Source organism: Haplochromis burtoni, unplaced genomic scaffold (assembly GCF_018398535.1).
Source record: "Haplochromis burtoni strain Fernald_Lab_line unplaced genomic scaffold, NCSU_Asbu1 Contig_268, whole genome shotgun sequence".
NCBI classification, from domain to species: Eukaryota; Metazoa; Chordata; class Actinopteri; order Cichliformes; family Cichlidae; genus Haplochromis; species Haplochromis burtoni.
In genome coordinates, this window is record NW_024582629.1 from 644,719 (window position 1) to 658,887 (window position 14,169).

Sequence of the window (14,169 nt, forward strand, 5' to 3'; positions counted from 1 at the left end):
AATGTCATTTTATAATAGTGGGTACTTTAGTGGGTACTCCAAAATGGGCAGAATCCTGCAGTAGCCTACAGTGGAGGACCTCCTCTGTGAAAAGCTGCCTAGTTGTCGGCGTGGTTTTTGTGTGTGTATGTGTGCAAGATTTAGTGTGATGCGCAGGAGGACAGAAACTGGTATCCATCCAAAAATTAGTCCCCAATAACTTGGATAAGCACGTCACAAAAGTCGGGTGAGAGCACTACTCCTGTGGCTGTGAGTTTCATATAGGAATCAAAATGGCGTTGCAGGGAGGGACAGTAAACCTGATATTAAAATGAGAAATAATGTAGCAGAATTGTTGCAAAGTTCATTATCTGGGATCTATTTTTTGCTGCTTTGCATCGGCACCCCAGACCCTCACTATCATGAGCAAAACCACACGTCCAACCTGTTATTGACTGTGGTCTGATGCGCCAGTTCCTGAACAAAAGAAAGCCATCACTGCGCCCTATACTGAAGGACTTTGGTTTCGGCTGCGGTCCCCCGTGTGCAGCTGGACTCACACCTGGTCATACAGCGACCACTCATCCGTGACCCCTGTCAGAAACGGTGTGATCAATTTTAAGACCCGCTATCAGAATCCCTAATCTTTGAAGGTGTTGGCAACTTTCCTGACAATGAAGCTCGAGTGGAGACTGCCATAGTGACAGTTATAACCAATTCTGCCTCAAAATGAGCAAACACGGGGAACCCACGAAGCGTGTCACGATCCGAATAAACCCACATTACCGTCCCGAGTGTCACCTGCAACTTGGATACCGTGACATTTAATTTATACGTGGTTTAACAGTAAATAATCTCGACCACGTCACTCAAAGTCAATGGCCGGACTGTGTTAGTTGTGAAAATGTATCCATGTATTAAAAGGAAAAACGGACTCCTGCATTGCACGAACAGCGTGCATCAGCACGAGCATAGATGCAGTTTCGATGTGCGTTGGGTGATTTTGTCCCAGGTTCCGCGTGTTTGGGTCAATTTAATGCGAATTGTGCAAAATTGTTCACGGCACGCGTTACTTCCAGCGGGTTTTCCTGGAATAAAAGTTGTTGGCCGGCGCGGATGGAGGACAATGAGTGTGCCGGCGTAAAGCCCAATGTCTCTGCTATCAGCCCGTGATGTTCCGCTCGGTAGTATTCATCGGGAGTTTTTATATTTGTCAGGAGTTGGAGGATGAAGAAACACAAACGGGACGGCGCCAGTTCCATGGAGTCCGCTAGATCAGCTGCTGGCAGTTGGTGTTCTCAATCACGTCCGCAGATAGGCTTCATAGGCTCACTAACGCGCCTGTGGAATAAGACACTTAAACTGATCCCGGGTATTAAAGCGTGACTTTGTGTGGATGAGATTTTTTATTATTTATAAGCAGAAATAAAGTAGCGCATTGTCCGATAACCTGGACTTAGAGGAAAAGCTTCATTTCTGACTGCGCGTTTATTTCGCTCTTCTCGACGTTCCTGTGCACAGAGCAGGGTGACACTTACACCTTCCAGGACTTGCTGGTTAACTTACTCAAAACAAAGAAGAACAAAAAAGTCATCATGACGGAGACATCCACGGCTCCAGCCAAAGCCAAGAAGGCATCCAAGCCCAAGAAGCTCGCTTCTCATCCCAAGTACTCGGACATGATTAAAGCGGCTATTGTTCACGACGCGAGCCGGAGCGGAGCGTCCCGTCAGTCCATCCAGAAGTACGTGAGGAAAAACTACAAGGTGGGCGACAACGCCGATGTCCAGATTAAAATGGCCTTGAAGAGACTGGTGGCGGCTGGGACGCTGCGACACACCAAGGGAATCGGCGCGTCCGGATCCTTCAGGCTCACCAAACCGGAGGACTCCAAAAAGTCCACCAAGGCGGTAGCGGTGACGGCCGCCAAGCCAAAGAAAGCGGCTAAGCCCGCCAAACCCAAGAAGGTGGCCAAGCCCAAGAAGGTGGCCAAGACACCGGAGAAACCCAAGAAAGCAGCTGCGAAGAAAGTGAAGAAGGTCGCGAAGAAGGCGACGCCAGTAAAAGCCAAAAAGGCACCGGCGAAGAAACCCAAGGCAGCCAAGCCCAAAGCAAAACCAGCAAAGAAAGCAGCCAAGCCCAAGGCAAAGACACCCAAAAAGGCAGCCAAGACATCAAAAAAGAAGTGAATGGACAATAGCGGAGGCAAAATCACTGTAAATACTTAAGGAAATGTTTTCGTATATGTATTATTTTTGTAAGGTGTCATGCAAACTTATACTGTTTTTACCAGTAGTTTTCTCTCCATTTGCACTATAGCCTAAAAAAGCTGTAGAAATAATTGTGAGCATTGTTTTTTTGTTTTTTTAATTATTGCGTTAATAATAATATTAATAATACTGTTAATTCCCGTCTGATCCTCGGTTACTTATAGGCTAGAGGGAGATCTTGCTGATAAGGAAAACTTGTATATACAGTGGAAGTCATGAATAGTTGTTGTTAGTGCACGAGGTCATGCTGAAAATACAAATGTTTCAATGTTGAGCATTGTTGAGCCTTCACAATGTACAGACCATAGGAGGCGAGCGTCAGCAAGAATTTCCTAAAGCCTCTATAGTGGTCATTCAGACTCCATCCTGTATATATTTTTTTCCATGTTCAGACGACTCATGATGTACAAGCAACACTCTGTATTCAGTCACTTTTAAAGACTGCTTACACTGCGACCCAATAAACCTTTGTCATCTTCTAAAAAACAAAAAAGTGTTTTCAACTTATTGCGCGCATGTGCGTAATTCGCTTCGTGAAGCGGATGGATAAAATACTGTGCACAGCAAAACTCTAAAGGCTTATATGTCATTTATTTGGCTGCAAGGACAAAGAACACAGTGTTCTCAATTTTGGATGTGTGGATATTTGGGATGACATATAAACCCTCTTTTTCATAGTATTAGTTATGCGCTGGGATTTAACAAAGCCCACCTACGGAAGCCTTAATGACATATTTTAATCGCATAAGAGCTGATTAAATATAGTGAAACTTGAGATGACTTCAAGTTATAACGTGGCAATTTACACTATGAAGCAATAGTGTTACTTATCAAGTGCAACCTGCTCTCCGTGGGTGCAGACAATAGGTTTGATTTATAATCCGAGTGACATAAAGCACGAAGCCTGCACACAACAGAGCGGGAAATGTGCACAGGAATAAAGCACTTTAATACAATGAAAATGCAGTTGTATACAATGGCAGGGGCATTAAATAACTGGGGGTTAACGCTTTTTAGTGAAACCCACAATTCAAACGCTCCTACATAGAGGACATACAGGTTAACCTGTAACAATCATTCGCACATCAAACTCAAAATCTATCATGTAGAGGGGCTGCAGATCCCCGAGGAGGTGCCTTTGCAGACACACCCATCGTTTGCCGTCCTCCTCCTTACCTGAGGAGCAACTCTGCCATCTTGTGGCGTCCTGAAGGAACAAACGGACTCCTCTTCACTGCAGTCGGCACAAAGGTGGCAGCAGACTGGAGTCCCAACTGATGATGTGAGTCAGGAATCAGGATTACATGTAAATAACTCCCCTCTTGTTATCTTTATATAGGGATGTAAGATTGCTGCACTAACCTTGTTTAAAAGCTCCCTGCTGAGCAATCAATGTGCAGCGGGCAGACTAACCAAAGCATGCCACTGTTGAAACCGCATCAATGAGGAGTAATCTAATTTTCAGTATTTTAACTCTTTACGCATATAAATAAATAAATAAGGTTTTGTGATTAAGTTTACAGAGAATCCATTCCTCCTGTGACTCATATACACTCGGATGCCAGATATTAAAAACATCTGCTCTCGCTTGAGCGCTAAAAACAAAAAACTTCAGTAACGACAGAAACTTGGTCCAAAGATAAAAGTGCCAACTATTAAACATCAATAATAATTACAGTTTCACAACATCTCTTTCAACAGTCATGACGTCTCCACCCAGTCTGGTCTGGTCTTTTATTAAGCAACTAAAATCAGTAAGAAAACTGTTTTAAAAGTCAAAGAAACGTCCGGGGAAAACAGTGGGTTCAGAGCTAAATCAGGCAACAAAACAGGTATAATAATCAAAGAGTCATAGTGGGAAAACAATACAATGGTGGACTCATGGTGAAAATCATTGGAAGGGTGTTAGGGGGGAGAAAAAAAAAAAGCACAAATCAAACAGTTAAAATCAATTAAAATTAATTTAACTTCAAAGTGAAATTGACAAACCTAGCAGAAGCAAAGATAAATGACCACATTTTTCATTAAAAATGTAAAATTTTGTAGGTGTGCCTGGTCTCCTTTTAGAGCAGAAAATATTTCCTACATTCCGGCAGATGCAAATGCAAAACCACCATCTTCCACATGAAAGGAAAGTTTCTTTCTGCACAAAGAGAAATCTCTCCCTGCCACAGCATTCCCATTAACACTTCGCTACTAAAAAAGAAAAGAAAAACAATACTTCATCAGTCCAAACAGCATGCCTAAGAGGAAAGTAGCATGCTACAACTACTCACTGCCACTGGATTAATTTGGCAAATCGTATACGATTAATTTGTATCTCCGGTATCTCAGTCAGAAGAAACAGCGATTCTCATGTGTGGGTTTCAGCAGCAGCCAATCAGCAAGTAGTCTTTGCCAAAATGCTTCACATGCTGCCCTTTGGTTCGTGTTTCAATTTGGCATATTTTGCTTTATGGACGTATATAAAAATCTCTCATCATTAGCACTATATTGACACTGAGGGGGAAAGCAGTGGGCTTGACACTGCTTTCTTCCTGCATTTCCTCCCCTCTGATAAAGCACCTTTTTGGATATTAACAGTAGCAGTTCTTGGAGTGTCAAGCGCAGAAAGGCTACCCACTACTTAGCCTGGACGAACAATGTAAGGCGGAAAGAGCTGGGCCCGGCAGCATGGAGAATAATACGATCATCAGCTTGCTGCTGGTGTGATGTGATCAACTGACTTCAAAGTGGAGAAGAGATCAGATGATGGAAATGGCAGAGATATGGAAAGTGTCCTGGAAGCCTTCAGGGTATAAAAAAAAAAGTAAGATGACATGGACTTTGTCTAGTTCAAGCTGTGGCGGTTCTGCATCTGGTCACAGAGGTTTGGTCTTGATGGATGGAGCATCAGGCTGGGGGGGGGAAAGCCTTTCCAGCTTGTCAGTCATTTCAGTCTGGCAACAGCTCTGTAGATAGCAAAACCCAGAACTGCAACCACAGCCGAGCCTAAAGCCACTCTCAGCCAGAATGTTGTGTTGCTCATGTCTGAACCATTCAGGTGCCTGGAGATTGAAAGGGAAAAAGAGCAATCACAGAGGGTCAGCAATAAAAAAAAAAAAAAAACCATGAACAAGCATTAATATTACAAACATCTAGCTTACTTTACACCTTCACCTAGCACCTTTTATTCATTCAGCTTTATAGTTTCTACAGTTTTAATGAAACTTTCTCCTGAATACACCCCTAGAAACTCTGTATATCAAAATGATTTTTAATGATAATAAAATGTGGTAGATATAACTCTACACTTCATTTAGTATGTGCAGAGCCATAAATATGCAATTAACCCCTGCCTCGGCTTTCTGCTGCCTGCCTGCCATCATCTCCCTCTGCACGTGCAAACCAAAGTGACTGTCAGAATCTGTGTGTATGATGTTTATGAAACTGTCATTGGTACTATACAGTTACAGGTAACAGTGTTATCTAATGTCTGACAGCACTTAGGATATTTTTAATCTGTGCGCAGTTTACCTAAAACAATATACAGTTCCTATAGGTGGATATATATAATATATAGAGACATTTACCTCACATATACTTCTCTATTAATAAATCTAACATGGGCTCAACCTGGGATGTTCTCCCTGTACCAAAGAACCTAAATGGTGACTGAAAACAGGAGGTGGTGACTGAGTGCAGCAGGCTGTCTAACTGAAACATACGGGTACATGGCTGCCCAGGCAAGTCTTGTGTAGATGTTCTTGCTGGTGGAGTCAAGGGACAGCGTGGAGAAGGGCATCGGTGGAGGCAGTCTGTGCTTATAACAGAACTCTGCTGGGGTCATCCCGTGGAACTGCTTCACTTCAGGAAGGTCCACCTTGGAGGCGACCAGCACGCATGGGATGTTGCTTTCCATGTAGTGTTGCTAAATTAAAAAAAATTAAAAAGTTCAAACAGTGAAAAGCTGAGTTGAGAGAGAAGCAAATTTATATAAAAGGGTGTCCTAATGTAATTAAGATAACACATAACTATGGGGTTGTTAACTAATTACAGCCAGTGGGTCCGAATACAAGAAAATGAAATCACAGTTTATGTTTATGTGTTGCTTAGTAACTGCAGAGTAATTGTAACTGAATCTTTCTTTAGTCAAACAAATATTAAAAAACTAATAATGATGCTGGAAGGATGTCTGTCTCAAGTCTATTTAATATGTTGGACCGTCTAACCTCTGCAATCTTCAGCTCTCCAAACTTATCTTTCTGTAATTACATATACGAACGGTAAAGACTGGGAGAGGCTGCAAAGTGAGCTGTGCTGGATTATCAGATAGGGTAACTGTGGGCAAACAGCAGCAAAACACCCAGTAAAAATAGAACTGATCTCAAAATTAAAAAAATAAATAGAAATTGACACTTTGTCCTTCAAATGGTCCTGCAACTGACCTTGTATATGCTGGCACAATAGTTGAAGGAATGGGGGTCACTGATGTCGTACATGAGACAAGCAACATCACAGGAGGCGTCTGACTTCTTCAAGAACTCTGTCTCCACGTCTACCTCGTTAAGCTGCAGAGAAGAGAAGGTTGCTCAGGTTATAGTCAGGGTCAGATAGAGAGAGATGGTGATTTAAAAAAAATCCCCATGGGAGCTACTTACGATAAGGTACTTTTCCTGGTTACTGACTTGTACAGTATTTATGACATAAGGGCAGAAGGCACTGCTGGAATCGCCTTTATTCTATTAAAGCAAAAAAAGACACTTTAGCATGATCAGAGTTAATAGTAAAGAGTAGTATTTGTCTATCACTACCTAAGAATGCAACATATGACATTCAGCTCCGGACTAGGTGATGGGGACATACCACAATGTGGCGATCCAAAAAGGCCTGGAGGAAGGCCGACTTGCCTGTCCCTCTTGGTCCAATCACTTTGCAGAGAAATACTGATCTCTGGGTCTGTCGCTTTTCTAGGTCCACCTTTTTCTCTCGTGTCACTTCACATATGAACATTTAAACAAACAAACAAATCACAAAACGGGCAAAAACACTGATATGCTATTAGACTGTTAGACTTCAACTAGTTTAGCTGTAAGAGCACCACCGATGCTCATCAAAAGAAAAACGTTAAACATTTCAGATGTTAAAATTCTGGAAAAAAACATAAAACACCAAAACATAAGATGCCAAAAGATCAGCCTGTAAAAACAGTGTAGAAATTACCCAAAGATAAACTGGTCAACATATGTATTTGCTACTGCCCCATCTAATAAGCCACTTTAGTTATCTTAAAATGTTTTGCCGTATTTCACATTTGACATGAAAGTTGCTGGTGAACATAAACCTTGAGTAAAGTGACCTCTAGTGGTTGTCAATACCCGTACACATAAACACTGCATTAGTTTTAAATGAAGTGTAAAGTTTAAAGTTTGTGCTCAAAGCAACCAATAGAAATAGAGCTAAGAATTTAAACTTTAAAATAAATCTATCAGAAAGATAAAAAGAAGAGCAAAACACTGGCTTCTACTCACTGATGTTACTTAAGTGCAATCTTTAGCCTGAATGTAGTTCTCAATGACACTAAAATGAGGAGGTTTTATCCTGTGCACAGTACAAAAACCCCTGATGACAGGCAGTTATTAAGCAGACTTTCCCTGAATGATTCTGCTAACATGGCTAAAACCAAAGTACACAAAGAGGTTAATTTATTTATTTAAAAGAAAATCAAAGTAAGATCAGGTTTTCTTGCACAAAAAAGGCTGACTCACCAATGGACATCAAACTACCTAAAAGAAAACTAAAACCAGCACGCACATGCACAAAAAGTCTCTTTGAAAAAATGAAAGATTTTTGATGTTTTCCTGACAAATGTGTAACATTACATCACACATCCTTACAAAACTGTTCTCAAACTGCCCACAATGTGTCTGCAGATATCTTTAAGTCACATCCTGTCATATACTGTCAATCACAAAATACAAACTTCATCACTCATTGAGTTAATACCCAGTTACTTTGCCATGCAGAGAGTGCACTGTGCTTCAACGCATGCATCCATAAATGTATTGAAACACATGCAATTTATAAACTTCCATTTCAAGGGGAACTATTAGATCAGATCACCGTGCACAAGCTAAACTTATTCAACAGCATTAAGACTAATCTTCCAATATAGAGCTTAACATATGAGAATTACATTTAAGAAGTACTGTAATAATGCCTTTTATTCACCATCCATGTTAAACACACACACACACAAACACACACACACACACACACACCTGTGACTCCAGCAGTCTGTGAGTCCTGTTCAGTGAGAATAGGGTAGCCTAGATATCCTAGGTGCTCCAGGCAACGGTGGATGTCAAGGTATGCAGAAAGCCTGTGAAGGTCATACGTGTGCAGACAATAAACTCCTGGACGTGCATTAAAGTGTAAACCCAGAGCTTACTTAACACATAATGTCAATAATTTACAAAGAAACTTACGTCCACTGACAGAGGTAGCCGTGATTTGAGATGTAGCCCTTATTTGTGGTTGGGACAGTCATGTAGACTTCAGGACCCCATGGCATGTAAGGACATACGCAAAACAGGTTTCTAAGCTCTTTCGGTGACAAGGCGGAGTCCTTATCCTAAGAGGGAAAGCAATGCACTTCTTCAAAACCAGAATGTCAGTAATGTAACAGCTCATCTGGCTCACAATCCATCGCAGTTCACTGTTTATTATGACAAATGTTGTGAGATCCTATAGATGATCACTGTGTGTAACTTTGATTAAATTCTTATCAATACCGTAGGAGTAGTGAATCCTGTGAATTGTGGATGAATGGATGGATAGACTCAACATGGTATGAGCTACCATTTAACAGGCAGATCATGTTTACACTAATTTTACTGTGCAGCATGACACGAGACCCTTTCAAACACTCACTGCATTCTATTAATCGATCTGGCTTTATGTGTTAGCGGCACCCTGTTTATTTTTCATAACAAAGCTGAGACAGCAGTCATTACAAAAATCTATGTACCTCCTTTAACACAGAACTGAATTCATACTGTCACATTAACAGCACACATAAAATTACAAGCAGAGAGAACAAGAGCCAGTTTGTGCACTTTTTGTTGTCAGAGGCATATAAACATTCAGTTTACTAAACCTAAGTGTGTACGGACACTTTCCTTGACTACATACATCAAATCTTGTGCATAATAGACAAAATTGCACAAGTACTGAGGTACCTTCCAGCATCAAGGTCAAGGAAACTTTTTAAATAGAGCTCATGACTCAAACAACTGAACTTGCTACTTACTTCATCGTACTTGTCAAACAACTGCTGGATGAACTGGTAACCCTGATGATTGAGCTCTGTGGTGCAGCCAACAGGAACTCTGAGTCTGACAACAGAAGAACATTTAGATATTTCAATATTTCTCTGACTAATGCAGAAAAACCAAACAAAGTCAAAACCACCTGGATGAACAGGATGACAGATTACTGTAACTGTACAGGAGCAATGACGTTTTCAGTGTAATTATATGCCCCACTGGTTTACTGTGGCCTTCAGCAATGTTATGTTTTTGGACTGAGACAGGATGCAGGCACTACACATACTCAGGGTAAAGGTAATCATCAGTCAGCTCAAGGTTGTCATCGTAGCCAAACTTTCTGAGGATAGTCCACGTGGTTTCATGTCGACCCCTCTGAATAAATAATGTATTAAGGAACAAGAAACCTGAAAAAAGAAGAAGAAAAAGAAACGTGACACCATTAGTTGAATACGGCCCTCAAACAACCTGGTTTAAGGTTACACGCTGACATTCATAACTTTGTATTTAATTATTTTTTAACCATTTAGGGTCAGGCCATTGTCCTGGACTCCATCGCTGGTGTTCTTCCAAACTACAGTCTTTACATCTTCTAAGGCTTGTGGTGCCAGAGGATTCCCAAAACAGGATTTCTACATGAAGACATGTGTTTTTAGTAAACAAATCAGATGTTTGTCTGAAGTAAAAGCTGAGAAAACATTTGATTTGTTTAAAATGAGCACCTGAAAGCTGTTGAGTTCAGCATCACTGAGGATGCGATCGTTGTCCTGGTCGGAAATGTAGAATATTCGGGTGAGAGCTCGGACACACGACGGTTTTAGCTAGAGATAAACATTAGATATAAAATTAATTTATTTGAATGTATGCGTGTATACAAGTGAAGTGTTTCAGACAGGAAGAACCACACCTGGCATGCAGCTCCAAAATAAATAAATAAATAAATAAATAAAAAATAATGGCTGACCTGTTTGTCCTCAGGGTCATAAAGAGGAGCAGTGGGGTGTAGCACTGCCTTCTGTGCATAATAGAACAGCTCTGAAATGTTTTTTAGGTTCTTTGCAGAGCACTTGGAAAAAAGAGACAAAGTGCAAAGAATGGTTCAGATATCATTGTCACAGAAATCCCAAAGGCAGATAAGGTGTTCATGTGTAAATATTTTTATGAATCCAGGCGAGTCCAGGTAAAATAAGCAGGTGTGTACAGACAGGAGAGATTAGATCTGTGTGTGTGAGTTAAGTTTCACCTCAACACATGTCTCAATCTCAGAGAACTGGTTCATGATGGGTAGAATGGTTTCCATGGAACTCCCACAGCGCAGATCAGATTTGTTTCCCACGAGGATGATGGGAACCCTGATGTAGCCAACGGAGACAGAAGAACTTTCAACACAACACCGTCGGGACTTATTAAACACATACATCACAACCTAAGCTCCTGGCCACTTGTGGGATTCAAATACTAATACTCGTTCCACATTTTGAGAATTTCACTGATGCGCTAAGGTCTACTATAAAATGTCACAAGAAGCTCTAGTTCCCAGATTACAATGTTTGCCAACATCATATGCAAACAAACACTGTAAAAGAGTGCAAAGTTCAACAGATTAGAGGACACCTAGCCGCAGACACGCACACACACACACACACACACACACACACACACACACACACACACACACACACACAAATACATACTTGTTTCCCTTCTCTGCATCTCCGTTGACTAAAGGTATCCATTTGGTTTTAATCTGAAAAAAGAAAAGGCGGCATGTAACACATGTGCGTGGGATCACTGTACAGTATGACACAATATAAGACAAACAGTAGTTTACTACCTTGTCTATTGTGTCCTCATTGGTGACATCATACACTACACACACCACATTAGCCTGTAAGGGGTGTAAAAAGAAAGTTGGATCTTAATCCTAAAATCTGAGAGCAGACTCAGTTTAAACGGTTTAAATGATTGCTACTTTACACTCATCATTTCAAAGACAAACAAAACAAAAACTAGAACAACAAAAAAACTTTAAGTACTGATTACATTTCGCAAGAGTGCATATATGTACCCGGAGCCAGAGAAAGGAAAAGGATCAGTCTGAAGTTTTATGGCCCCAGCTTTCATATTTTTATTTACAAGTATGCAAAGGTGCACTCCAGCTGGAAATAATAACATTTATTATGTTCTCTTGCTGCTTGCTGCATTTACCTTGATGATCTCATCTCTAAGGACCTCGTCACTCTGCTCTTTTTCTGTTAAAGTTGAAGATAAACATTAATCTCAAACTCATGCCATTCAGACACATGTGCACAATTTGCAACTTCGACAAACTGCACACACAGTGTACAACAAGAACAAATCAATGGTGTAATAATGATGTGCTACCTGAGTAGTCCACTATGTGTGTGGGAACCTTCTCTGGAGTCACATCAGCAGGGATGGTTATCTCTTCAGCTCTGGGGGGAACCTGTTAGAAATTAAACATCATTAACTGAATTAATAATCACAAACTACTGTTGGATGCAGTCATAATAAGACTCTGGTCATAAAAAGACAGATATGGTCAGCAACAATAAGTAGGCTGTGGTGTTTAACCCATGCTCAATTTGTGTCAAGCAGTACGTCAGTAAAATATCCCCCACATCATTACACCACTGCTAACCTGAGCTGTTGATACAGGGCAGGCTGGTTACATGCTTTCATGTTGCTTACACAAAAATGCGACTGCCATCCAAATGTCACAGCAGAAGTCGTCACTCAAAAAATTGCGATTATCCAATTGTTGTTAGTCTGTGCTAACTATAACTTCATTTTGACAGCTGACAGGATGGCATCTACTTTAGTGTTGTACATAATGTGCTTTTAGCTTTAATTTTCTGCATACTCCAATAACCTCTTTTTACGATCAAGGTAACTGTTGCTTTTCTATCAGCTTGAACCCATCTAGCTATTCTGAACTCTTGCATGAACAGGATGCCTAACCTGAGAACTGCTGCTCAGTGGATATTTTTTGGTTTTCAGACCAACTCCCAGAGATGCTTGCATGGGAAGATCAGATCAGTGGTTTCTGAAGTACTCAGACCAGCCTGTCTGGCACCAACCATAATGCCACGTTCAAAGTCACTTTAATCACGTCTTTTGGCAATTGTGATGCTTGGTTTGAACTTCAGCTTGTCATCTAGAACATGTCTACGTGCCTAACTGCACTGAGTTGCTGCCATTTGATTGGCTGCTTAGATATTTGTGTTAGTAGGCAGTTCAAAAGGTGCACCCAAAAAAGTGAAGGAGTGTACATAGCAAGAAAAGGCAAATGTTTAGATGCTTAAAAAGGCACAGCAGTGGTGAGCTGTGCTTACAGTTACCTGTTCAGGAAACTCCTCTCCAACCAGAGACATGATGAGAGATGTCTTCCCCACTTTGGCTGTCAGAGAAGAAAATGAGAGGATGAAAGGCGCTAATCTAGCTCGTATTTTGATAGCACCTAGTTATAAAGTAGTTATTATGCGGAGTGACCGCTTCATAGCCCACTTAATTGAAACGTTCACTCAGAAGAAAGCATGATTATATAAAAGACATACTATTGTTTGGCAGCTAACTGTTACTCTGTTTACCTTTAGTTAGTTTATATGGCTCCTTGATGACTGTATCGACCGTTAGAGAGTACTGATGTGTTAGCTTACCTAACTCAAAGCAAACTTTCCAAAATAACAATAAACGACCAATAAAATATACTTATGTTTTGCACAGTATGGCTTAAAACTGTTCAGTCAATAAGATAAAAATACATAAAATGATAACGTTATTGCGATTACTCCGCGCTAGAATCCAGCAGCGCATTATTAACTGTAACTTTCCAGTCAAATATTTTAAGCTAGCGAAATATAAACGACAGACAGGACTATATTGTACCAGCATAAAACATATTTTTATATGAGTAACTTCTTTCCTTTTAAAGACACTTATCGCCTCTTGGCATCAGCAGTAACCCAGAACATATTCAACTAGAAGTCAAAAAGTTAGTTAGCTACGGCAGCTAATGGCTGCTAGTTGCTTAGCTTGTGCTCGGCTGTCAGTGTGAATGACTTACGTTCCCCCAGCAAAAGTATCCTGACGTCTTGCTTCATGTTTTCTCTCTCTCTGGAGAACAGTCAGACACGTCGCGGCACTAAAGTGACATCCACCATTCATTTGAATGTCAAATTTCTAGCTTAAAACAAACGTGTGCCACTCCACAGCGATATGCAGCCAAGGTGAAATCATATCTTTCCGGTTCACAGAGGAGACTGTGAAACCACGCCCTCTGCTGGGCACAGGCCAGGCGTTATTCACTGCACTGTTGTCTTTGGATTTACTGCACTGGATCAGGGTTTGTTTGCTCAACTACACACTGAAATCACAGGGAATACACAACAAGTGCAAACAAGAAAAAAATATCAAACATGATATGTGGTTTCACATCAATCTGTGTTCATCACTCCCAGTTTAGCATTTTTAAATCACATTTCATCCTCGCAAATATAAATACATGGAGCACACCATCGGGGTCTATATTTTAACATTTGTCCCATTTATTGCCAGTCAATACTATAATTAGAGAGTTTGCTTTTCATTAA

The 14,169-nt window shown here is 40.8% G+C and overlaps 2 protein-coding genes across 2 annotated transcripts; one reads left to right on the top strand and one right to left on the bottom strand.

Moving 5' to 3' along the window:
* Positions 1-1,312: 1,312 nt before the first annotated feature.
* On the top strand, positions 1,313-2,742 carry LOC102296528 (histone H1.0-B). The gene has a single exon (XM_005939491.2). The coding sequence runs from the start codon at positions 1,575-1,577 to the stop codon at positions 2,166-2,168; it is 594 nt and encodes a 197-aa protein (XP_005939553.1). The 5' UTR covers positions 1,313-1,574; the 3' UTR covers positions 2,169-2,742.
* A 2,306-nt stretch (positions 2,743-5,048) lies between these two features.
* On the bottom strand, positions 5,049-13,849 carry rhot2 (ras homolog family member T2). Its single transcript, XM_005939487.3, has 19 exons — positions 13,644-13,849; positions 12,919-12,977; positions 11,942-12,023; positions 11,765-11,808; positions 11,391-11,444; positions 11,251-11,303; positions 10,800-10,908; positions 10,521-10,622; positions 10,279-10,377; positions 10,080-10,188; positions 9,843-9,963; positions 9,541-9,625; positions 8,717-8,862; positions 8,510-8,610; positions 7,095-7,225; positions 6,890-6,970; positions 6,677-6,799; positions 5,957-6,159; positions 5,049-5,296 (listed from the first exon to the last, which is right to left on the bottom strand). The coding sequence occupies exons 1-19, from the start codon at positions 13,678-13,680 to the stop codon at positions 5,179-5,181; spliced, it is 1,857 nt and encodes a 618-aa protein (XP_005939549.1). The 5' UTR covers positions 13,681-13,849; the 3' UTR covers positions 5,049-5,178.
* Positions 13,850-14,169: the final 320 nt, after the last annotated feature.

Excerpts from the sequence above, each read along its gene's own strand:
- rhot2 (XM_005939487.3), bottom strand. The coding sequence starts at position 13,680 with ATGAAGCAAGACGTCAGGATACTTTTGCTGGGGGAAC. Across the intron at positions 9,626-9,842 it reads GATGATTACCTTTACCCTGA|ACTCAGAGTTCCTGTTGGCT; the intron begins GTATGTGTAGTG and ends TTCTGTTGTCAG. Across the intron at positions 6,971-7,094 it reads TTTTGGATCGCCACATTGTG|AATAAAGGCGATTCCAGCAG; the intron begins GTATGTCCCCAT and ends TTGCTTTAATAG.
- LOC102296528 (XM_005939491.2), top strand. The coding sequence starts at position 1,575 with ATGACGGAGACATCCACGGCTCCAGCCAAAGCCAAGAAGGCATCCAAG.